Source organism: Engystomops pustulosus, chromosome 5 (genome assembly GCF_040894005.1).
Source record: "Engystomops pustulosus chromosome 5, aEngPut4.maternal, whole genome shotgun sequence".
Classification (NCBI taxonomy): domain Eukaryota; kingdom Metazoa; phylum Chordata; class Amphibia; order Anura; family Leptodactylidae; genus Engystomops; species Engystomops pustulosus.
The window spans coordinates 37,258,931-37,286,115 of NC_092415.1; the positions used below are offsets into that span (position 1 = coordinate 37,258,931).

Here is a 27,185-nt window from a genome sequence, read left to right on the forward strand (position 1 = left end):
CCCTACCTGATTTTATAATCTTTTGGATGTCTGTCATGCCTAAATGGTTCAGATCCCCAAACTAATTTAACCTCTTTAGCCAGTTCTCAGTTTTTGTTTTGTTTTTTTTGTCAATGCCTTCTGCAACCTGTCACTACAGCTGTTTGGGGTCTTGTTTTTTTTGGCCCAACAATTAGCTTTTAATAGCACAATTTTGGTTTTTAAATTTCCTACTGCTTAACTTTTATTAACCCTATCTGTATATTTCTGCATTTATTGTGGATCCTAAATGACATAAAAACTTGTTTTATCTGGGTCAATACGCATGTAGCGATTCTATATTGATAGGGTTTTTGCATAATAAATCCATTTGGGGAAAAAAACTCTTTGCATTATCACGATTTAGGAGCCCTAACATGTGAGGGCAAATTTTTTTTACAACACCTAAAGTTTATATTTGTACACACTTAGGGTTCATAAAGCCTTTTGATTGTGTAGTTTAATTTAACATTTTTGTTTGATGGATGATCAAAAAATGACGATTTGGGCATTGTTTTTCCTTTTAAAAAAAAAGTTTTACAGGGTAAATACTGTTATTTTTTTCTAAACAGGGTTTGTATGGGTGGTAAACTACAAAATATGTGTGTGTAATACAGTCTATGGAGGATGGGAGTAGTAGTACAAGCTGTGTAGTGAAATACAGTCTATAGAGGATGTTCATAGGCTGCAGGGTGACTTGGACAAACTGAATGTCTGGTCATCCACTTGGCAAATGAGGTTCAATCTGTATAATAAAATAGAATCGTTACTGGACCCGCACGGTAAACGACGGAGAAAAAAACCCGCACAAAACGTTCCGAAAAAAGATAATTTTTAATTAATACCCGATAAAAAATGCTCTAAAAAGTGATTTTATCAACAAAGAGTTAATAAAATCTCACCAATTAGCTATAGATGCCCCAAAATTACGTACCAGAAAAGTGCATCTCATGTGGCCCCTATAGGTCCAAAAAAATGTATATCCTGTACAATGTGACATAGCAAATCTGATCTGGATGGCGCCTCCTTCCCTTCTATGCCCAGCCGTGCGCCCATACAGCAGGTTACCACCACATATGGGGGATCGGTGTACTCGGGAGAAATTGGGTATCAAACTTTGTGGAGCCTTTTTTCATTTAATCCATTGCAGATGTTTAATTTTCCACCCAAAATTTGTACCTCCATTTTGTTTTAACCCCTATAAAACACCTAAAGGGTTAACAAACTTCTTAAAAGTGGTTTTTCATACGTTGAGGTTAATTTATGAGTCTAGCTATTATTTAGGCCTCTCAGTGTCAATTAGAAGTTGAGCAGGTCCATCTAAATACGGGTTTTGGTGATTTTACAAAAAATGTGAAAAATGGCACCTAAATTCTGAGCCTCATAACATTCTAGTAAAATATGTGGAATCTTAAAAACATCCAACATAAAGCAGACATTTGGTAAATGTAAGTTATGAATTTATTTGGGTGCTATGAATATCTGCATCAAAAGTAGAGAATTTAGAATGTTGAAAATAAAGAATTTTTCTAAATTTTTGCCAAATTTTGTTTCTTTCATAACTAAACGCAAAAGATTTCATCCAAATTTTTAAATAATTGGAAGTACAATGTGTCACGAGAAAACAATCTAAAAATCCTCTGGATATCTTATAGTGCTCCAAAGCTATAAGCACTTATAGTGACACAGGCCAGATTTGAAAAATGGGACCGGGTCCTTAAAGGGGTTATCCGGTTGTTAGAAATTACTGAGGGCCGGGCTGGGGTGGGATAGTTAAACATAATAAACATTCACTTACCTCGTTTGGTGCTGCTGATGTCCCACGCCGCGGTACGTCTCATCTGTGCGCCGGTTTGATTACAAGGATGCACAGGAAACTTCCTCCCGGTCGGAAGCTCCCATCCGACACCATCTCCCAGCGCTTACAACGCTGAGAGATAGGGACGGATGGGAAGAGTCATCCACATTGCAGACCGGAAGTTCCCTGTGCACGGCTTCTGTGCCCCTGTAAACAAACAGGGGCACAGATCGAAGGGACCGCGGCACGGGACATCGGCGGCACCGGAGGAGGAAAGTACGCGTTTATTGTGTTTAACTAGCCCATCCCAGCCCAGCCATAAGTAATTTTTAACAGCCGGATAACCCTTTTAAGGCCAAAAGAGGCTGAGTCCCGTAGGGGTTAATATTAAGGATTGCTCTGCCTTTGTTTGGATCTAGATATTGGCCTTCTGATAACAGTACAGGCAGTCCCCAGGTTATGTACAAGATAGATTATGTAGGTTTGTTCTTAAGTTGAATGTGTATGTAAGTTGGAAGTGTTTAGTTTATAATTGTAATCCCAGACAGAGTTATTTTTGGTCTCTGTGACAATTGGATTTTAAAAATGTTTGGTTGTCATAAGAACCAGAGTTAACAATAAAGCTTAATTGCAGACACCTTTTATTACTCCTACAGAGGATTATCATATCCAAGGGCTAAAGTACAGTGAATTACCAACATCCGGAGGTCCGTTTGTAACTAGGGGTCTCCTCTAAGTCGGGTGTTCTTAAGTAGGGGACTGCCTATAAATATCCATTTCAGCTATCGTGCTGTCAAAGGGTCCAATTTTGTGATCTTTCATGGGTTCCTCTCCAGGCAGAACTTCATGCAGTCTATGCGGATATTCTTTGGGAGCCGAGGCAATCCTTCAAGGCATGCATAGCTATCGGTAACGCCAAAATGGGTCCAGAACGTAGAGAGAGAACTGCTTTTATTGTCCAATTTTTCTGTCAAGAAGCTATTCTTTGCAACAGGACAAAAACACTTTAGTTCTTTAACTTTGGGATTATTACATATTCTTAGCTTTTCTGTGGGCAGCCAGGCCATTGCCCCAGAACAGAGTTCACCAGACAGAATGCAAAGAATCTTCCTGTAGACCCACAAAACTTAAGAGATACTATTCTTAGTGACATTCTAAAGCGACAAATCCTTGCTTTTTGAGCCTGTGGGAAGAAGGAGAAAGTCTGGACAGGGTCGATTGTCTTTGGAGGTCCTTCTTCTGGTTTCACAATTCTTCCTGTACATAGGAACCATAGAGAGAAGCTGCATTAAAAAAAAACCAAATTTGCCCTCCTACTTTTAACTGTGTTGGTGTCCTCTGGATGCTAATACAATTGAAAGTTGTGGAATAACAGGGAGCACTTTGCAATAAATTAGTAGGTTTTGGTTGAAGTTTGGGCATTCAGTCTCTTAAAAGTTTGCCATCACTGCTCTACGTCGTTGATGGTGTACAGCTGTGGTCTCCATCTTCTTTTTGACCATGGACTGGCTGTATAGCAAATCTTATCCAGGAACTGTTAGGGTGGGGGTAAAGATAATGGTTTAAATGCCTCATCCTTTCAGTGCCAACACAATATAATGTCCTCCTTTTCCTGCAGCACACTATCTATAATGCTGTTTTTGCACCAACCCACGTTGACCCAAAGCCCCTTCTTAAGCCGTGGCCTTGACTTGGGCTGTAGTCTGATGGTTTGTGAGCTGTATTGTACAAGAAGCACTGCTTTATCTATCTCCTGGTAGACATCCCAGTCCATCAAAAAGGTCTCTGCATGTAGTTGTTAATGTGCCACAAGAAAGCGGTGTACAACCTGTTTTATGGGCATATAGTAACACATTGTACACTACATTTAGTATGAGCAAACACAATTTCTGGAATGTATCTGAAATTTTTCAAATTAAGGGAGTAAAAAAAAGAAAATGAAAAGGGCTGAGACCTCATAGAGTTGGCGGGCCATTGTTTTAGTATATTTCAATATATAATTTTATATAATTTAGAACTTCTGATTTGATTTTACCCTATTGAATTACTTTTCTGTAACTTCATGTCTTCTAAACATGTAGATTCGGGTCTGGTAACCCAATTATCCTCTTTTTTGCATTAATGGCTCTAGATGCCAAAAGTATAATTAATAAGTAGTCCTGGATAAGTTCATCATGTTGCTACAAGCTGTCTCATCTTTGTTACATACCAATCAGTAGTCTCTTATGGGCCATGGTTTATAACATTTAATGGCTCTGAAATGCATCCAAAACGTTGAGTGTGACCATTTAGACATTTTGGGAGACTTATGGTGACTTTCCCAATTAAGGCCACCTTGTAGGCATGTGGAGACTTATAACCATTGACACTCCACTGGAGGATTCTGGGAAAATATGCACATAAGTTATTTGCATATTTTCCCAGCTAGACATTTTGTCAGTCTTTCCCTGTCAATTTGAATAATGGCACTATTCTTACTGTGAACAATATTTGGGTGTAGTTACATGTCAGCTCAAAGCCATTCTATATGGCACCATAACTTATGATGGAGCTTTGGTGGTGCGTCCCATCCAGGTATCAGCTACATTTCCAGGATCTAGTGAGAAGGGGGTAATGCCTACCTTGGTTTAGATCAGTAATTGGAGATCAGAACCTATGGAAGACAGGACATTGAGCTCTAACCTAATCCCCACTAACAGACACTTGCCTAATTACTGGGCGCCACCCTTATCAGTGGCCAATGACTGGGTGACATTCACTCACTATGCCAAAGTGCGGACACAAGACAAGACTTGCAAACAAATAACTTAAGAATACCAAGCATTTTCATTTTTCCATGTACAGAGCTGTATGAGGGTTTATTATCTGCGCAACAAGTTGTACTTCTAAGTGATGGTCTTTATTATTCCATGCCATGTACTGGAAAGTGAGAAAAACTTCCAAATGTGGTAAAAATGCCATTGCGCCATTTTCTTGTAGGCTAGGTTTTTAAAGCTTTCACTGTGCGCTCCAAATAAGACCTTGACTTTATTTTGGTTTAGTACAATCACAGGGATGCTACATTTATACAGTTTTTATTGTGTTTAAATACATTTGAAAAATGTAAATTAAAACCTTGTGTAGCAAAAAAAAATGTTACACGTCATGCAGCATTAAGGTGTTAAGGCAATTAAACATGTAAATGTATATGCCTACAGAACACTCATGGAGGAAGCAGTAGCAATGATTTAGTTATTATTTCACTGTTCCTTGTTGCTGAGGTTTATTTGAGTTGCCTTTCCAGCAGTAGCAGCAGATACCTGGACACTATTTAGAGGGAGGAACATTTGGCTGAAATATGAATTTTGCCACATATTTGTTTGATGTGTATTTCAAGTGGGGTTGACCTCGGCGGGAGAGGGAAATAACCTTTCTGACCTCTTATTGGATTTTTATAGTAAGCCCCGCACTGCAATCAGGTTTTATGTCAGGGGATGGGCACCTTCTAGACCTTCTTCACAGGAGCGTGAACAGCCTCCAGCGCCAGGTAACACCACTGCGCATAGGTGGTCAGGATCAGACTTGCCCTGGAGGCACAGTTAGGCTCAGATGTTTTAGCCAAATGTCATGGGGTCCTACCTGGATCCTGGCACTCCAAGGCCTGCTATAAAGAGAGTTTTAAGATAGGTAATATAAGAACCAGACTTCTATATCAACAATCCAAGGCTTTTACTTAATAAAATAGTAGAAATTTCACAAATTACATTTAGCATATAGCAACAGGCCCGATTCACCCGCAGGTTCTGGCAGGTTGGCAATATAACTGTTTAACTGATATTTTAGTTCTCTATCTGAGACCGTGGGATCTCCATTAATAGATTCCAGATTTGGACACTTTATGGACACTGAATTTATGATACCCCTGTCTACAGACAGTAGTTTGCCCCTTTGTTTCTGTACTGGATTCTGGTGCCACAACTAAATCAGACCAATTGTCACGAGATTGTCCAACTTTAGTGGAAGTGATTGATAGACAAAAGATACAAATATATGACCCGTCTTTTGCCCCACCCCTTACTCCACCCCACATTGTAGCCACTCCTACCTTTCACATTGTGTCCCCCAGGTATTGTGCCCCCCTCATTTTGTATCCCCCACCCACCTGATATTGGGTCTCCCAGCTATCCCTGATATTGCAACTCTCTCCTCTCTCTCACATTTTGGCCCCCAAATATTGTGCCCCATCTTCCCCTAACATTATGTTCTCTCAAATAGTGTCCCCGCCAGCAGTCCCCTTTATATTGTAATTCCCATGGCCCCCTAATATTGTGACCCACTTCATATTATGACACCCCACCAGCTTCCTCTGATATTATGTCTCGTCTCAGCTCCCCCATGTTTCTGCACAATAAAATGAAACAACACACACAGATACTGAATTCACTTCTTTTTGTTCACGCTGGAGCTCTCCTCTACCCTCTCCCGTTGCTGCCCTCTGCAGATCTGAAGCTTGAAGGCTGTTGACCGGCCAGGTTCTGCATGCAGCAGCAGTCACGACACAAGGATAGTTCACAGATCTGAGGGCATTAGCACTTTATTCAACTCTGTCAGCGCCTGGAGAATGCCAACAGAGTTGATGTCCCACTATTTACCTCCTATCGGGCTGGACAGCGGGACAGAACCCGAAATACGGGATTGTCCCGCTGGATCTGGGATGGTTAGAGGTATGTTTTATCACAGTTTAGCATGTTACGTCTCAGAACCACGATTATTGCCTCAAATGCTAACTGATACTGATGGGCCAGCCTGCATTACCAAGGTGATAAGTCTACAGACAAAGTTGATTAGACTTTGCTCTCTATAACTCTATACCAACACTTACACCGCCACCTGTTGGTCTCCAGAGGTTAATTGCATTACATGTCAATACAGTGACATGACACTGACACATGACATTTCAATACAGTGAAAAATGTACAGCAGGCTCCAATTTATGCTAAACATTTGTAGTGCCGTTCACTATAAGAATACCACACAGAACTGTTACCTTCCGTGTTGGTTCCTTAACATACCAGGAGAATACTGACTAGTGAGTACCTGGCTTTTTAGTCTGGCAGAAATGCTCATTGGTCAGTAATAAGTGCTTCTGCTATTCTGGGCAGGGATATACGTGTTCACAGAAGACCAGGGATGTGGTCACATCATTACCACTACATTTCATTATAAATTTCACTATCCAGACCATTCTTCTGCATCCCACGGCCTAACAGTGTCCTCCTCCTACAGTGAGACCTGAGGTAGCAGCCAGGACATATAGAATGGAGGAGGGTTATATGCAGTGAGTGGGAAGAGCAGGTCAGTCCTGCATTGTCCCATTCCCAACATGACCAATTCCCGGAAAGTCATAGATTCCCACTGTCTGCGAGATAAGGCTGACTGTTATGCAGAAAAGTAAGTAGGGTGTACTATGATATATATATTTATGTGTATATATGCCATGATATACATCTGTATATCTGTAATATACATTTATATGTATGTGTACATGACAGTAATATACATATATCTGTTTGTTTGGCTGTAATATACATGTGTGTATATCAATTGTGTGTATATCAATTTTATACATATATGTATATATATATATATATATATATATATATATATATATATATATATATATATATATAGATATATGTGTTTCTATATGACTTACATAAATATTTGTGTATATAACTAAAATACATGTGTCTGCATAAATATGTGTGTGTGTGTCAATAATACAAATAAATGTATTCATATGACTGTAATATGCATATATGTATGTGATGTGGTTACGTTGTCATAGTGTATGAACAATTTTTGCACAATGACATAGCAAAGCTGCTGTTGAGCGTTAGCTGCTTATATTACTGGAACAGACGCTCTCTCTGCATAGTGTAGAGTGTGTAGGAAGAAGCTCTATGGACAACTTGTTAACGAAGTCTTTGTATGCTGAACAGGAAAAAAATGATAGTATATTTTAATATTTGTATCTAATCTACGGGGGGGATTTTTCACTGCTTCTACTCCAGTTTTCTAAGAATTTGCGAATAAAATAGTAAATACGCCACCTCCATGCCATGTAGAGGGGCGTGGCAGCCGTTGGAGGTGGTGGGTGGGGGAGGGTAGCAGCATGAGGTGCAGAGAGAGAAAAAGAAAGTTCTTGTACCTCACTATTCTGTGCAGGAGACCTCTGTATCCACAGTCCTGAACACTCTAAGCACTGCTTCATACATAGAGAGAGCTGATGACCTCCTCCCATGTGAGCAGGAAGCAGTATCCCCTGCCCTGTCAGATAAACTGTCAGATAAACAAACTATGGACTGACAGGGCTTATCAGCACAGGCAGAGGAAGCAGCTACTGCAGCAATGCGTTAATCTGAGGGCTTTAGCAGGGAAACTGCTGCATATAGGCAACAAAGATAATGGGCAAAGTTGTTTTACATCCCAAGTGATTTGTGGCAAAAAATCTTTACAGTCACTGTTTAAGGACACCAGACTTACAGGCGACCCCTAGTTAGAGACAAACCTCTCTGCCCACTGTGGCCTCTGGTGAAGCTCTCTTGACTATAGTCCCAGGCTGCAATGATCAGTGTAAGGCGTCTGTAATGAATTTTTATTGATAAACCTCTTTTCCATTCCAGCAAAACATTTTGAAAATCCAATTGTCACTGGGACAAAAAAAATAATTTGTCTGCAGCTACAATTATAAAATATACATTTCCGACTAACATACAAATTCAACTTAAGAACCAAGCTTAAGAACAAAGAACCTATGTTGTACATAACCAGGGGACTGCTGTCAGGGCTGGGAGTCTGTGGACCCTCTGGACCACCGCGGGAGATGGTACTAGCCGACCTGGGACTGGAGTCTAAGTGGCACCCAGTTTTCACCAGAGCCCGCCGCAAAGCGGGTTGGACTTGCTGCGGCGAGATACCAACAGGTCGTTCCACAGGTGCGACTAGCCCGCGGTGGCCTCCAACGCAGTAACACAGGAGACAGTCTGTCCCCGGAGTAATAGCAGGAGAATAGCACCAGAATGCACAGGAGGACTCACGTCAGGAATCGCAGGAGCTGGCACACAGGAAAAGACTGGAACACAGGAACGCAGGATCACAGGAACGGACTCACACACAAGAATGGACTGGCATACAGGAATCACAGGAATCACAGGAGAGCTTTCTCTTCATGGGGAAGACTTGAAGATCCGGCAAGGGTCACAGGAAGAGGCAGAAACTTATAGCAGGCCAGCGCCAATTACCGACGCGCTGGCCCTTTAAATGTGAGCGAGCTGGCACGCGCGCCCTAGGAGACAGGGACGCGCGCCGAGCCGTGGGAGCAGGAGAGGACATCGCTGGAGCCAGCGGAGGTGAGATGAGCGGAGCTCTTGAGGGACGCTGAGGAGCACCTGTGACAGTACCCGCCCCCCCTTCGCCCTCCCCCTCAAGAAACCTCTGGAGGAGAGTCCGATCCAAGATGTTTTCTTCAGGCTCCAAGGATCTCTCCTCAGGTCCAAATGCCTTCCTGTCTACAAGAAAGAACCGCTCACGACCTTCATGTCCAGAACCTCCTTAACTTCGTAGACATCTTTGAAAACCGGTCCATCACCACCCAGATGACAGTACAGCCCGAGGAGACAGGCAGATCGGTGACAAAGTCCATCGCCATGTGGGACCATGGGCGACTGGGTATCGGCAACGGCAGTAACAGTCCAGCCGGTTTGAGGCAAGAGGCTTTGTTGCGGGCACAGGAGGAGCAGGATCCCACAAACTCCCGAACATCTTTGACCAGGTCTGGCCACCAGTAGTAGCGAGAGATGAGGGCCACAGTGCGTTGTACCCCAGGATGCCCAGCCACACGAGAAGAATGTCCCCAAGATAATATCCTCTTCCAGAGAACAGGTCTAACATATGTCTTGCCAGGAGGTAGCTGCCGAAGATCAACTGGAGCTGCAACAACAAGCTGGTCCGGAGAAATTATGTGCCGAGGAACTGGTTCTTCTCCAACCACATCCGAAGCCCAGGACAGGGCATCAGCCTTGACATTCTTGTCAGCCGGATGGAAATGGATAAGCAGATCGAATCGCTGGGCTGTCTGGAGGTATAACAAGTTTTTCTTCTAACGCAAGCTTGATGGCCAACAGCTCTCTGTCTCCAATAGAGTCATTTCTCTCAGCTGGGGAAAAGGTCTTGGAAAAGAAGCCGCATGTGGAACTTCGACTCTTGGGCCCTCTCTGGGAGAGCCCCGCTCCAGCCCCAACAGAGGATGCATCCACCTCAAGATGAAACGACACACGTATAGAGAAGGTCCCGGAAAATGTCATTAACAAATTCCTGAAAGACAGCAGGGGCATTACAAAGTCCAAAAGGCATTACTAGATATTCAAAATGCTCGTCACGAGTATTAAATGCCGTCTTCCACTCGTCACCTTTGCAGATCCAGATGAGATTATAAGCACCCCGAAGATCCAGCTTGGAGAATACCCTGGAACTGCGTAGACAATCAAAGAGTTCCGTAATCAACGGTAAAGGGTAGCGTTTTTAACCGTGATCTTGTTCAGCCCTCGATAGTCGATACAGGGACGTAAGGAGCCTCCCTTCTTGACAAAGAAGAACCCTGCACCAGCCGGAAAGGAGGACTTGCGTATGAAACCCCTCCGCAGGTTCTCCTTGATGTATTTTGACATGGCAGCCATCTCTGGAACGGAAAGGGGATAGACCCGACCTCTGGGAGGAGTGGCACCCAGAAGGAGATCCAGTGGGCAATCATAGGGACGATGTGGTGGCAAGGTCTCCGCTTGTTTCTTAGAGAACACATCAGCAAAGTCCCAGATAAAACACAAAGGTTGGAACGGCACCGTGCGGAAAATCGTAGGGTGCAGGTCTTCGTAGGGGTCCGACAACCCCTCTAGCAGTAGAACCAAATGTAGAGATGAAGCAGCACTCCGAAAAAGTTAGGTGAAAAAAGTGATGTTTATTCCACCAGTGATGCGACGTTTCGTCTTTTCCATAAAGACATTCTCAAGCATAGTGTGTCAGCGATCAGCTGACTTAAATAGGCGGTGATGCAATCACCAACATGTGTGATAATGGGTACAAACAGATTACATTCAAAGGACTACATATAATACAGAAATCGTCCTACATAGCAGTGCACAATACATATTAAATATTCACTCAGACATAAAATCATTAAAGAAGAAAGATTCTTATATAACCATAAGGTCGGAACATGTGTTACCATGGTTACCAGCGTGATATCATTTGTGTGAGGAGATAGGAGGCTTAAAGTGTTCAAGTGCTACATAAATGGTACATACACAACAATAAAACATCTATTCAAATAACACAATCTGACCGGATTATTTGAACTAATCCCCATAAGTCCGACACGTAATGTGCGGGACATGCGCACAAGTTGTCTGATTATACTTCGGCCATCTTGTTTAAGGGCAGAACCCAAAACTCCATGCGACCATATTCTGGTGGTGGGACTCAGATGCTCTGGACGGGACATATGCTGGGGGTCTCTGGAACGGTACCAAGTGGTCCATAGGAGGACAGATGCTGCTAGGTACAGACATCCAGTAGAACCATACGGTCAAAGGAATCCTGCCAGCAGGCTATGCCCCATCCGGGATCGCTGTCACCTCTTCAAGTTCCACTGATTCCTCACACAAATGATATCACGCTGGTAACCATGGTAACACATGTTCAGACCTTATGGTTATATAAGAATCTTTCTTCTTTAATGATTTTATGTCTGAGTGAATATTTAATATGTATTGTGCACTGCTATGTAGGACGATTTCTGTATTATATGTAGTCCTTTGAATGTAATCTGTTTGTACCCATTATCACACATGTTGGTGATTGCATCACCGCCTATTTAAGTCAGCTGATCGCTGACACACTATGCTTGAGAATGTCTTTATGGAAAAGATGAAACGTCGCATCACTGGTGGAATAAACATCACTTTTTTCACCTAACTTTTTCGGAGTGCTGCTTCAGCAAAGTCCCAGTAACAAGCTGGAAGACCCTTCAGGGTTGTGGAAGACGCAGAAGAGGTCAGGACCTGAAGTGGTGCCACCATGCATCGAGATTGGCATTCCGGGCCCCAACGGAATACCTCACCAGTTTTCCAATTGAGGACCGGAGCATGGAGTTGAAGCCAAGGAAAACCCAGAAGAATAGCTGATGTGGAGCGAGGCAGGACATAGAAGACCAGACTTTCTTGATGAAGGACTCCAACTTGAAAATGGATGGGTTCAGTGCGGTAACGGACCAGATCGGAAAGAAGCTGTCCGCTTACAGAGGAAATGACTAGCGGAGAATGTGGTGCCGGGAGACCAGAGCGGCATCCACAAAGTTCCCCGCGGAACCAGAGTCCAGGAATGCTGAGACTTGCACGGGAGGACCGGTACCGACACGGAGAAGCACGGGAACAGTCAGGCATGGAGAAGCTGAATTCACACCTAGGGACGTCTCTCCCAGAAGCCCTAGGTGCTGGCATTTCCTGGACGTTGGGGACGGAATGGACAAGCAGTAATACACGAATAACTAATAACAAAAGCAAGATTCACAGGTTCTATCAATGAGTGAGTAAGAGCAGCAGGACTTACTGGGGCACATTTACTAAGGGCTTTGCCCCGCACTTTTGTCGGACAGTGCATGTTCTTCTAGGCTAAAACGGCTTGCACAGGTATTTAAGAAGTGTGTGTGCGACTCTTTTGGTGGCGCAACTGTGCTTGTCTCCATGCGACACAAATTAGTGGGCGTGCCGTTGGACGGTCCGATTGATTCTGAACAAGCACTGTATTTAACTTGCATAGTGTGTCGCACGCCCTACGTTAAAGGTGAACCACAAAGATTGTGAACTCTGTTGGACCTGAGCCGGGAAGCGACACATTCATGTTTTCTGGCGCACGATGATTTCGTGTGTATGTTGCATTATACACGGAATTTGCACTTTTAGTGCATTTTCCGACTCTATAAGTAAATGTGCCCCACTGGCTTTCTCTAGTAGTGGGTGTAATGCACTGGTCTGGTGATTCTGTAATATAGAGAGGGACAATTAACTAGAAGTAACCCCACAACTAATATGCAGTAGTATAGCAGTAGAGAGTGTCTATTGAGAACCTTGATGCTAGCCTGATAGCAACTTCTCTTAACCCTTACAGGACTCCCTTCAGGATGTGGTCACTTTTTCTTATTTTTTGTAGGCTTGTTTTTTGGGAGATATCCATTTTGGGTGCCTATAATTTACTGATTGAATTTAATAAACTCATTCTGGAAAGGATGAAAATTTTACCTTTATTTTTTTATGTAAAATTTTGCTCTGTTTACCCCAAGGCCTCAATAATATGTTATCTTTTTTCTGCAGGTCATAAATAGACAAGACAATACCTGAACTTCCTGAAGTTGTAACTTTTTGATTATTCCTAGTTTTTCATTTTTTTTATTATAATAAATGGTGTGATTTGAACATGGGAGAATTTCTTTTTTATTTTTTTTAAACATTGTTTTACTACTTTTTTTTTAAACTTTTTTATTTATGTTTTCCCAGGAGGGGACTAGAAAGTTGTGATAGCTTAATTATACCTTCAAAACACTGAATAACATTGGTATTGCAGTGTGCTCTGGCTTTCAGCATAGAGCTGATGGCCAGTATATAAGGTCCTGCCTACGGACCCTTTGATCATGACGCAAGGTGCAATTAAAGGGAGGGAGAACTGTAAAACATCTTAGATGCTGTGGTCAGAACTGACTGCAGCGTCTAAAGGGATAAATAGCTGTGATCAGTGAGTATACTGAGCAGGGACATTGCTAGGGTGGTAAAAGATTTGGGCGCACGTCCCAATATATGTGTATCGCACTTTTAGTAATGCCGACCCCTGTATATAACCCCTCACATTTGGATGTGCCTATAACAACTTTACTCAGGGTGTACAGAAACACTGGAGAAATCCCTACTTGTTACATCCAGTGCCTGTGGGTGACGTGTCCTCCATCTTCTCCATTAGGCATCACCACATCTTTTGTTCCTCATTGTCCCTATATCTTGGTTCCCTGACAGTGTTATCCTGCTGCTGCCCCTAACAATCTCCCTAATGTACAGCAAGGCTGCGTTCCCACGTTTGATTCGCATTTAAACAAAACCAGGTTCTTGTTACCGATCACATGCGTTTCACTGGAAAACATGTGAGATCAAACCGAGGGCTGTCCTAGTGTCATGTGTGAACGCGCCCCAAGAAATGTGCCCCACACAGTAACCCCCAGTAATGTGCCCCACAGCCACCGAGTAATGCCCCCCACATAGCCCCCCAATAATGTCCCTACACAGCCCCCCAAGGAATGTCCCCCACACATCCCCCCAGGAATGTCCTCCACACAGCCCCCCAGTAATGTCCCCGGCACAGCCTCCCAGTAAGTAATGTGCCCGCACAGCCCCCCACAGTGAGTAATGTGCCCATACAGCCCCCCAGTAATATCCCCCACAAAGGCCCTCAGTAAGTAATGTGCCCACACAGTTACCCCCATGGTTTCCCCCTTCCCTTAGCTGCTATTGTGTTTCCTCCTCACCTCACTCATGCAGCTCTGTGGATTACTTTCCCCTGCCAGTCATGTGATCATGACATCATCACAGGTCCTGCAGCCTCCCGGAGGCTAGGACCTGCAGGGGAAAGTAATGCACACATTTTCATCACGATCTGTGTCCTGAGGGGAGGAATGCCCGGGTAGCAGGACAAATATCCAGCTTATCTGGGGAGATCTGGGGCTCCGGCCAAAAGATCCGGGGCATGAGCCCCAAACCTTTTGACCTAGCGATGCCCCTGTTTCAGCACATTAGGGCCTCCGGCCCTGAACGACTGCATAGTATGGAGTGCTGCTCTAAATAAGCCCTCACCATAATGTACTATACTTTGTGGTGCAGGTAGGGGTGACGGACGGACTGTGGAGCGGGACATTGGGAGCGACAGAGGAGGTGAGCATAGCGTTATTAAAAAGCCCACCCGATACATATCGGACAACCCCTTTAACTATATGTCCTGATAGCCATAAGTACCTTCAAAAAGTACCTTCATTTGACCCCCTGATTTTTGCCCCATTTATCTATTATTTGGCTTAGATCACAGAATCTTTTTAATAGACTCCTTCCCTAGAAAAGTTCTGATTTCACAATTGTGTATGTTTTTGTGCACAGAACATTCCATCTTTTAATATGTCGTGAGCTTTGTACTAATTATTTTGCATGACCTCACCAACAGTTATGAAGACACCCAAATCTGACTTTAGAAAGCACAAGAAAAACAAGGAATACACTAAAAGTAAGCCAGAGGCAAGATGCGTCAGACCCCTTACTAGGTGTAAGCGATATAATGACCGGGACTAAAATCACTGCCAGGACTGTCTGTCTCTTTGATTACTTCGGCCGTGGATTAAGATAGTTGGCTATGTCTAGGGTACATATTACTTCTTCAAGGAGGTCCTGGCCACAGGCCACAGAATCTAATTCTCAACCCTTTTGCCTCAAATTTTAGCCTCAGACCAGTTAAAACTAAACAGATCATCTGATAAACAAGGAATCTCAAATATGAAACTACAGATAAAGTTGTAAATTTTTTTTAGCAAATACAAGATGTCTGGAAAATGTATTATTCCTTGAATAAAACTTGTAGCGAGTATAAAAATAATGTTAAGAGTTTGGGTAACTTAATTTTTAGCGACCAATATTTGTCTATTGCTTAAAAAGTTTTTTTTTAAAATTTTACACTGCGGTTTGTGGCCTGCTCCAGCAGCAGAACTATAAAAGCTAGAATGGAAAATGATCATACTCTGAATGCACTGAATTTGTTATATTTGGTGGGATATATGGACTAATCCAGACTTTGCGGGACTATAATAGACACTTTTTTTCATTATAAAGGAAATCAATCATGTGGTAATACAAACTTCTGTCACACAGTTAAAGACTGACACTGTGTGAAAGAAACCTCAGATTAATGTATTTTACGGACTATAAGGCGCACCTGATTATAAGGAGCACCATCAATAAATGCCTGCTAAAACGTCTAGGATCATATATAAGGCGCACCGGATTATAAGGATGAATGACCAGAAGGTGGCAGACCTGTGCACAGTACAAGGCAGCTGTTGTCTGTAAGTACGGTTGATATATAAGGCGCACTGGACTATAAGGCGCACCTTTGATTTCTGAGAAAATCAAAGGATTTTTTTGTGCGCCTTATAGTCCGAAAAATACGGTAATAGTTTTTTTTACTACATACTACCTATGATGGAAGTGGAAGTAAACATAGACTGAGCTGTGGAAACCGTGATCTGCCACATAACACGCCATGGAGTCTATCAGCATTATCAATTGTGTAGATCTAATGGTGTCAAGAACAACTCATCACCAGGGAGGACGGGTGAAAGACCTCCACCAAAATGATATTAAAGGGGTTTTGTGGGCATAAAAAAAATGTCATATGTATGGTTGAGCTGGCTTAAAAAACAAAAATCTACTCATACTGGATCTCCGCTCTCCCACAGCTAGCCTCTGTTTGTTTACAAAGGCCGGTGTTGCCATTCTGACCAATTTTTTTTTATCTGGAGCGTTGGTCAACAATATCAAGTTTCCGGAAAACCTTTTAATAGTGCATTGATACTTAAAGAGAACCTACCACCACGATTCTACCTATAAAGGTAGATCGGGTGGTAGGTGGATGTAAGGGACGTGAGGATAGCTCTTTTTAGAGCTAATACTCACGTCCCCACTAACTTTTGGTACACTTTATTGAGCTGATATGTAAATTTCGTTATGCGGCTACTGGGGCGTGGAGTAGCCGAGCACGAGGCTACACAGCGCGGCTACTCCACGCCCCAGTAGCCACATTACTCCTCCTACCCTCGTCCGGCTGAGCAGCCCCAGCTCCGAGGCCGGAGCTACTGCGCATGCGCAGTAGCTGGCTTGTCGGACGAGGGCGCGCAGCTACGAGGTGGTAGGTTCCCTTTAAAGAGAAGGAACAAGAAGTATGGGGGAAATGTATCATCAGTTTCTGAGGTAAAACTATTCTAGTTACTTTGGAAACCAATCAGAGCTCAGCTTTATTTTTATAAACAGCTGTGGTAAAATGAAAGCTGAGCTCTGATTGGTTGTCATGGGCAACTAGAGCATTTCTGCTCTAATAGATATCGGATAAATCTCCCTCTATGGAGGACAGGGAGCCAGTTTCCTGCCGTAGAAGCAGTGGAATAATCTTCTTGCGCAGTGCAAGAATTTGCGATTAAACCCGTGAATACATTACCTTCACACCTTGTGGGCGGGGAGTGGTGCGGACGCCGCTGGAAGTACCCGCCTCAGGCCTGCGCTTTTTTGTAAAACCAGTGAACTTTAGTTCAATAGTTTTTACGCAAAACTACACCAGGTTGGACCGCAACAAGAGGGGGGAGTGGCCACTATCATACGCTGGCTCCCTATGATAAATCACCCTCTAAAAGTCTATACTAAGCACTTTATCAGTAGTGAACTATCGCACTGGTGATGGGGATTTCACACTGACTACCTATTTGGCAATCATTCTGAGTTTCTCTCCTTTAAGGAATGACAGTTTCAAGAAAAGTATTTTCTATAAACCCTCACTGGAAATGTGCCACACTCCCCCAAAATATGCAAACCACAATCTCTGTGTTAGAGATTATTGCCAGGCTTTCACATTATTGTACCTAGACTGAGCCAAGAAAGTTTAGTTTCACTTTGTACAGTAAATATTCTCTCCCTGCTCCTGAATTATTGCAGAAGATAATGTGAATTACGGTACAAGATATTATATTTTCAGTCCAACTAAAAATACACCTACACTTGCACACTGATACGCTGTGAATTGAGAGGTAAATTGAATCGGTGTGCCTTTAACTCTTCAGTGGATGAAGATTTTGATTTGTATTTGCCAACAAGGTTTGTGGTCGGGCTTTGTAGCTTACACAATACGCTATAAATGAAAAGAGAAGTTCAAACCACCAAAACCACCAAACTAAAAAAAAAAGTTTTAAATAGATATCTTCAGGCTTTACTTGCCAAGATACTTAAAGGGAAACAATTTTAACAGCGCAAGGTCACATGCACAGGACCGTACGGGGGCCATGATCTTGCCTCATAAATTGCATTTACATAAATGTAAATTTAAATTACCTGGCTATACCAGCTACATGTGGTGAGTCCTGGGGGAAGGGCAGCTGCAGCCTGTGCGTGCCTGTGTCTTCTCAAGTATTCTTCCTCTCCTCCATACCATCCCCAGCTGTATGGAGGAGAGGAGACTGACACAGGCACACACAGTCTGCAGCTGCCCCTCCCCAGGGACTCACTACACGCTGCTGGCAAGGAGCCGGCATTAATGTGTTTTTAACATAAATAAACTATTAAAAATTATTTAAAGTGCTAAAAAAGGCATTTTTAAAATGAGCATAACATAGGATATTTGACCCCACTTCAGTGATAACAACTATTAATATTGGTCATATCACTTAGTTTCATGTGTTTGAGTACAGATTAGTAATTTGTCCACCAACTTCTTGATGTGTTGCCTGACTCCAGGATGCTCAACCTTTCCCACTTCAAATGTAGAATCTAATTAAGTGTGTTCCATTAGTACCAGTACCATTCCAGTACTTTTTGTCTTTTAACATTGATAGGTCAGGGAGATAAGGAGAGTCCATATGGAGTCTGCAGGTGTGTGGAGACCTACAGCTATTGATGCTCCACTAGGGGATTCTGGAAGATATGCAAATATGTTTTCCAGGACGGGATGACAAAACATTGACTATTAATGTGGATAGGGACACTCAAGTTACAAGAGGTTCCCTCAATACTACACCAAAATACCCCAGAGAAAAGAGAAGAGTGACAAGTGTCAGACCCCTTCTGCCAGGCAGTAATGTTACTCAAGGCTACACATACTGCACATAGAGAACCACAGACTTGTGTAGAGGGGAGATAAACTTATTTCTCAAATGGGAACAATCAGAAAATTAAAGCAGCTACAGTACAGGCGGTCCCCTACTTAAGAACACTCGACTTACATACGACCCCCAGTTACAAACGGACCTCTGAATCTTGGTAATTTACCGTACTTTAGCCCTAGGCTACAATAAACAGCTGTAACAGTTATCACAGGTGTCTGTAATGAAGCTTTAGTGTTAATCCTGGTTCTTATGACAACCCAACATTTTTAAAATCCAATTGTCACAGAGACCAAAAAAGTTCTGGCTGGGATTACAATGATAAAATATACAGTTCCGACTTACATACAAATTCAACTTAAGAACAAACCTACAGAACCTATCTTGTATGTAACCCGGGGACTGCCTGTATTGTGAAAGGAGAAAATGAAGAAATTATGTGGAATATCTCACAAAAATAATAAATGAATCAGAAAAAATGATTTAACGTTTTGAAAAATGAAAAAGATCTTTTTGGAATAAATTTTATTATTTAGTTTGGAATTTGGTTCAGAACCAAAAACAATTAAAATAAAGGAGTCCTGGAGCGTTGGGCAGTGGAACAGATAATCAAATACTGAAACTTGGCTTGTTATCCTTCAATCCATTAGTCAAGTAAATAATGAATCAATTTAATGAAGCTGCTGTCTGACCGCTCCCTCCACGGAAAATATAAAAATGTACAGGCTTCACATTTTTACCACCTAAATTGTAAAGTAAAGCAGACCAGCCATGGGCTGACCTGCCTCAACAGTGCTGCTGGGTGATACTGTACTCAGGGTCAGACTGACCCAGCAAAGTAGTAGAGGACCCTTTAGGTTCTGAAACCTAAAAATGGACACCAAAGAAAAACCCATTTACAGGAGTTTAACTTGAGGGGGTGCATAGGGTGTTGGCACAACCGGGCCCAAAAGGCTTAGGGACTATAGAATAATCAACAAATATTATAGATACAGGCAGTCCCCGGGTTACGTACAAGATAGGTTCTGTAGTTTTGTTCTTAAGTTGAATTTGTATGTAAGTCGGAACTTTATACTTTATCATTGTAACCCCAGCCAAATTTTTTTGGGTCTCTGTGACAATTGGATTTTAAAAATGTTGGATTCTCATAAGAACCAGGATTAACACTAAAGCTTCACTGTAGACACCTGTGATAACTGTTATAGCTGTTATAGGCTAAAGTACTGTAAATTACCAACATCCAGAAGTCCGTTTGTAACTAGGGGTCGTCTGTAAGTCGGGTGTTCTTAAGTAGCGGCCGCCTGTAATTAAATTGTATTGATAACAAGGATATTCTACAAGGATATGCAGAAGTCCAATATTGATAGGCCTAAGTTAAAGTAATACACATTTAATAAGCAACCTCCGGAAGATAGAGAGTTAGGCTAAATTCACACTGCCGTGAGCCCGCTGCACCGTAGCACGGCGGGCACACGGCAGTGCGGGGAGAGGAGGTGAGCGCAGCTCACCCCCGCCCCTCTCCATAGAAAGTAATGGCGCACGGCGCCGTATATATAGGACATGCCCTATCTTTCCCCGGGCTACGGAGCGGTACGGTGCCGCACGTGTGCTGCACCGTACCGCTCCCGTACAGGGCCGTGAGCCCATAGAAGTGTATGGGGGACGTATATCGGCCGCATATACGTCGGCCGTATATACGTCCCCCATACTGTAGTGTGAATGTAGCCTTACTTAAATTAGCTTGATAAGCCATCAATATGATTTGACTGGAAATCACTTTAATTGCATGGTACTTATGTGCTATTACTGATGTAATACCCCTGAACATTGGTCTAAAGCCGAATTATTGACGGATGGAAGTAGGCCGGGCGCCAGCACTGGGCATACATGGGCAAGTGTCAGGGTCCAGAGCTGCTGGGGGGCCCACATAAGGCTGTATATAAGGAAACCATAAGGGTGTGTTGGGTTGTATCTAATGAATCCATAGGGGCACAGGGTGGTTTATATAAAATAACCTTGAGGAGGCTGATTGGGATGATAAACTAGAGAATATTTTAGGGAACAGGAGACTGGTTTAGTCTCTGAATATTTAATGCCACCATGGGAGTTCACTGCAAAGGGGCCCACTGGGGCTCTTCCGCCCAGGGGTCTACTTAAACCTGGAGCCGGCCCTGGATGGAAGTTTGCATGTAACGAATGATTGTGGATATAGAGAGGTGACTGTTAATAACATGGACAATATCTCAGGATTCACAGAGTTTAGATCCAACACAAAATGTGTTAGGAATCTTTTACATTCATATTGTAACCAACATGAACTGTGCCTTCATTTTGTTGTAACCTTTACACATATCTAAATGTCATCTATTTTACTGGGAGCGTCACAACAGAACTGGTCCCCAAATACAGGATATTGGATGTTCCATTTGGGGCTTCCCATGCTTCCAAACTTTTCCATACTAATGAAAAATAGAAGTAATTCCAATATATTTGTGCTATTTTTTATTAACTATTTGTGTTCTACTTTCTTTCAGTTTTCCTCCAATATAGTATCACCATTCCCTTTCTGATAATGTTGACAAGCACTAGTGCCCGTTCCTGCGTATACAACAGAACTGCAATGTTAAAGGATTATGAGAATGCCCTGATAAATAACATTGAAAATGTGGTAGGTATATGTGTTTGCATGTTTTAAAAGCACTTTTAGAAAAATTATGTTTTTGGACAGTCTGTAAAAATGTTATGTACACATATTTTTTTAAGTGAGATAACTAGTGCAGTTTGTCATTATTGTAGTTTATCTCGGGGTGCACTAGGCATGAGGCAAGTTGAGCCTCTTCCCTCAGGCAGCACCATGGGTTTCAGCATCAAAGTTGCAGTTACCTACTGAAAAGCAGGATCTGACTCTTAAAAATAGGGTCCCTTTACACCCGATTTCATCATGGGTGGGAGACACTGTATGGAGAACCAACTTAATAAAAAAATAACGTGATATATTACTACTGGATGGGGTGGAGGGGGCACCGTTCTATAGCACCCCTCAGAGAGCAAATAGTTTAGCTTCGCTGAGTTTATCATTATTGTAATCATTCCAGTCTATGGGGTAATTACACTCATTCTGGTTTCCAAGATGCCCTTTAAGGAGTTTTCCTATGAAAACACTTTAGGCCCTATCCACAGGAACTTGCTGATTGGTGGGGGCTCAGTGATGAGATGAGAACGGGGGGTCATATGGGGTCCAAGGTACCTCTATCAGACCCCTCGTCGCTCCCAGAGATGAGCGGAGCAGATGAGGCGGATCAGATGGAGGTACCTTGGACCCCATCAGGCCCCCCTTTCTCATGATCTGTGGGGGTCTCATCACTGAGACCCCCACGATCATAAAGTTAGGCTCTATCCTGTGGCTAGGGCTTAACTTGTTTCCCGGGAAAACCCCTTTAACTTTTTAACGTCACAGTCATTTTCTAATTTTGCATTTCCATTTTTTTTACAAATTTTTTTCTTCCAAAAGCCATAACTGTTTTTCTTTTTTCATAGTGTATCAAGGCTTATTTTCTGTAAAGCAAATATTTTTTGTGGCATCATTTAATATTCTGAGCTACGTACCAGAAATCTAAAAAACAAAATTCCAAATAGGGTGAAATTGATGACAAAGCCCAGTTGCATCATTTTCTCACAATTTGGTTTTTATTACATTCACTGTGTCATCCAAATGAAATATTACCTTAAATTGGATCAGTAAGGCCAAAGAGATACTAAATCGATACATTTTTACTATGTTAAAAAATACATAAACTTTGGAAAAACGAATACGGAGCTAGGTATAGTTGGATTTTTTTGCGAACGAGCTGATGTTTTTATTGACAACGATTTGGGAACTGTACAACCTTTTTATCACTTTCAAATTTGATGTGTGCAGAAATGGCTAAAAAAGAGGCAATTTGGACATTTGGACTTTTAAGGTTTATTCTAATGAAAAGAGGGTGGTGTGAACTTTTCATGATACTGGAACTTTCTCCATCCAAGTCACGTCCTTTTGTGGTATTAGTCTGAAAGTGTCTAAAAACTGGTAAAACCACTGATAGATGTGCCACAAGGGATTTTAGCTTTGTGGCATAAATTACAACAGAATTCTGCTATTTTGACAGTTTGTTCTGATGTATCTTTACAGTTTTAAGATATGTTACCCTTTCCAAACCAGTCATACTCTTGGGTTTTTACATTATCTGAACTTAGGATCAAATTGCCTGTACACCCAATCTTGTGAATATTCTTTACTGTCTTGAATGATTTCCATTCTTGTATAACCCTTTTATTGTAAAATGTACTTCAAATGGTTTGTAAATAGCCTTATAACCTTTCCCAGATTGATGTGCTGTAACAATTGATTGTCTGAGCTCATTACTGACATCCTTTCTCCATGGAATTGTGTTAACAGATCCCTGAATGCTTCAGACCAGCAAAACTTTGTCTTTTATAGAGGTGGTCATACTTGCTGATGATCAAGCAAAGAAATCCTAGTAAAGCTGTACTTATTTTTTTTTACTCACTGGTTCTGCATTTTGGCCTAGTCTTATTTATTTAATAAAGAAATATAATGGGGCACATTTACTTACCCGGTCCATTCTCAATCCAGCAGCGTGTTCTGTGTGGAGGATTCGGGTCTTCCGGCCACGCCCCCCGATTTCCGTTGCGTGCATGCCGGCACCGATGTGCCACAATCCGATCCGGGAATTCAGGGAAAATCGTCGCAAAACGGAAACATTTGGGTAAATCGCCGTAAGAACGTGATTCGGGCCCTTAGTAAATGACCCCCAATCTGTCCATACAATTCTAAGACACTGTACTCTTCATCTCTCAACTGGATATGCATTTAAAAAACATCCAATTTTACATAATCAATAGACCTGCAGATCTGTACTTAGCTGAAATATGTCTGAAAGTTAAGCTCAGTGAATGGAACAACGTTGCACATATTTAGCATTTTGTTCCATTGAGATAGGGATAGCTATATAACCTGGCCCAAACCCTCCAAAGGTCATCTTTGATTTTCTACTAATAACATGATTAACATATTGGTATGTGTATCCAGAATCTAAATGGCATCTACAGAAGTAAAATCAAACATATACAGGCGGTCCCCTACTTAAGAACACTCGACTTACATATGACCCCTAGTTACAAACCTACCTCTGGATATTGGTAATTTACTGTACTTTAGTCCTAGGCTACAGTGATCAGCTATAACAGTTATCACAGGCGTCTGTAATGAAGCTTTAGTGTTAATATTGATTCTTATGACAACCCAACATTTTTAAAATCCAATTGTCACAGAGACCAAAAAAGTTCTGACTGGGATTACAATGATAAAATATACACTTACAATTCAACTTAAGAACAAACCTACAGACCCAATCTTGTATGTAACCCGGTGACTGCCTGTATCTGCCTTCATGACTGCCAGTACTATAATATATTGAAACTAGAAACCCAGCACCAAGCATTCCCTCTGCTGATGGAATCAAAGACCAAAGCAGCTATATATCACGTGAGAACCAAAAGGACGTATACACAAGGAAAAGGAAAAGGACTGTGGATCAGGTGATACAGATATGTGAGTATTATACAGATACTATATTACTGCATAGTGCCTGGTCCCATATAGTTAAAGGGGTTGTCCAGATGTATAAAAATTATACAAGTGACCTGGGGAGCTGTAAAAAAAACCCCAAAATTTATGCTCACCTCCTCCGGCACTCCAGTTGTCCCACGCTGCCATCTGTTGGTGCTGTTTGTGAGCAGAGGCAGACACCCTAAGCTCAGACTACTTCCACCCACTGTCAAGGGACAACAGCAGCGCCAGGTAAGTAAAAGTTTAGGTTTTTTCTACAGCCCCTCCCCCAGACCCCCTGAATATTAATTTTTAAACACCCGGACAACCGCTTTAAATGGAGCAGTATTGTGCCTGCATAACATCTGTCTAGAAGGGAGGCAAGAGACCACCACTCTGAACTTACCAACCATCCCCTATCCTGTGGTCAGGGAACAAGGTGCATTGGTGGCCCCCCTTTTAATGCAGTGTGTAATATGAGATCAACATTAATATTCAGATATAGTAATGTAATTATTTAAAACTTAAGGATCGTAAACCTTCACAATTCGATCTTTTCACAAGCATCCATGTATGACCTATGAGAAAGTTAATCTTATATGGAGAACATGGCACACACCAATTCTGAATTTTTCAAATGATTTTTATTTCAGTGATTCTATCACATAGCAAAGCCTTCACCATAGCAAAAAGAATTTTAAAGAGTAATTTTTCACAGATCTTTAAACATTAAGTACGACGTTTCGGTCATCACGACCTTTGTCAAGTAGGATATGAGAAGTTTGGGATATGGAGGAGTAGTGAGGCCGCCTATGAGAAAGTTAAGACATCTACCACCAGGATGAAGGATTGTTAATCAGGCTTACTGATATGCTGGTGTGTGCCCCCTCTGGCAGGATCTGCTCTTCTTTTAGCTTCTTATGTCCTGCTTGGGGCTCCATCGAGAATCTGGAGCCCCTCTGGCTCACTTGCTTAATTTGTAACCATTATTTTTCTTAAGGTGTGTGCTTGGTTTACAATCCTTCATCCTGGTGGTAGATGTCTTTTAACTGGGCTGGATATTCCCATTACATTTCCACTGTACAGGGATCTTATACTAATACTTATATGTATAGATACAGTATGCAAATATGGTAGAAAATATCATTCAAATTTATGAAAGAACATCTCACAAATATCTCACATAGCAGTAGAAATCTTAAAGAGGACCTGTCACCCAGGAATTCCATTCAATACTATGGGAGTGTCAGAAATGGCAGCACAGTGTTCAGCTATCTAGTGGATAGGGGATAAGATGCAAACTTGGTATAACTTCCTTTAAGGAGGACCTGTCACCCAGAAATTCAGCACTAGGAGCGGCTTACTAAAGTAATGCATCTAAAGTAAGCAGCTCCTAGTGCTAAAACAAATGCAGCGGTGTAACAAAGATAGCGTTATCGGAAACCTCCAATAACGCTATCTAACACCGCTGCAGAGTACAGTACAAATGCTCGACTGCTCTCAAAGCGTCCAGTGTATTCATGAGGGGGCGATGACTGCCGCATGACGCGTGGCAGTCACCGACGAGTTATGAAGCAAGCGTGGCGGTCCGGGAAAGAGGCAGCTTTGAGAGCGGTCCGGCGTTTCTATTGTACTCCTCAGCGGTGTTAGATGGCGTTATCAGAGGTTTCCGATAACGCTATCATTGTAACACTGCTGCATTTGTTTTAACACTAGGAGCTGCTTACTTTAGATGCATTAATTTAGTAAGCCGCTCCTAGTGCTGAATTTCTGGGTGACAGGTCCTCTTTAAAGGAAGTTGTACTAAGTTTGCATCTTATCCCCTATCCACTAGATAGCTGAACACTGTGCTGCCATTTCTGACACTCCCATAGTATTTAATAGACAGGCAGTAAGCATGTTTGACCTGCCACTCCATCATGATCCCCATTTTTCAGATCACGAGGTAAAGGGCTATGTCTTTGGGATCCTGGGGTCGCTTCTCGTGATCTGTAAGTGTCCCAGCAACCAATCAACCAGGCACCAATCGGCTTGTTTTCCACTATCCTGTTGTTAGGGGTTAATATGGAAACTTGGTAACTATGGTAACTTTAGAGCTTGTAGAGCTGGACAAAAATAATTAGAGAATTAATAAAAGAAAAACTTTTAGGTTAAAAAACAGTTGCACAGAAATTTTGGAGAAATGATCATAACACTAGTTCCACAACCAAATCAATGCAACACCAAGCTGTTAATTGGGTTGTGTGGAGATTAAATTATATGTACATATGGCTGGGAGAGGTGTAAGAATAACATGTATAATAATACCTATTTCCTTCAGCTCCCGTTGATCTGCTGTGGAGTCTGTCACTGCTGGCAGTTTACAGAGCCTGGCAGTGCCATCCCGACCACTGCTGCAGTGCTGCTACATCATTAGGCTCTAAAGTGACACACTGCACAGTGGCAGAGCGGGAACACAGAAGGAGGTGAGTATAAAATGTGGATTATTTTTACACCCCCACCCCAAATAGAAAAAAAAATATCTGTGGCCTAGAAGGATGTCTGGCAACCATACATTATGCCACCCCACATTAAAGGGTTTTATCATGAACTAGAGTTAGGCAAAAACCATGGGATTGGGCCCAACTTGCTGATCAGTGAGGGTCTAAGTGCTGAGACTCCAACAGATCGCGAGAACAAGGGGTCCGTTGGATCCCTCGTCGCTCCGTCAGACTGATGGAGCAGACAGCAGCTCATGACCCTTCTGCTGAATTAATCTCTATGGAGCTGACAGAGAT

The 27,185-nt window shown here is 42.3% G+C and overlaps 1 protein-coding gene across 1 annotated transcript in view; it reads left to right on the forward strand.

Annotated features, from left to right (window-relative positions):
- LOC140132647 (uncharacterized) overlaps positions 1-27,185 on the forward strand; it is a 70,078-nt gene that overhangs the window by 20,582 nt on the left and 22,311 nt on the right. The window contains exon 2 of the mRNA XM_072151659.1: positions 21,332-21,465. Coding sequence (XP_072007760.1) covers positions 21,332-21,465 — 134 coding nt within the window. The remainder of the gene's footprint in view (positions 1-21,331; positions 21,466-27,185) is intronic.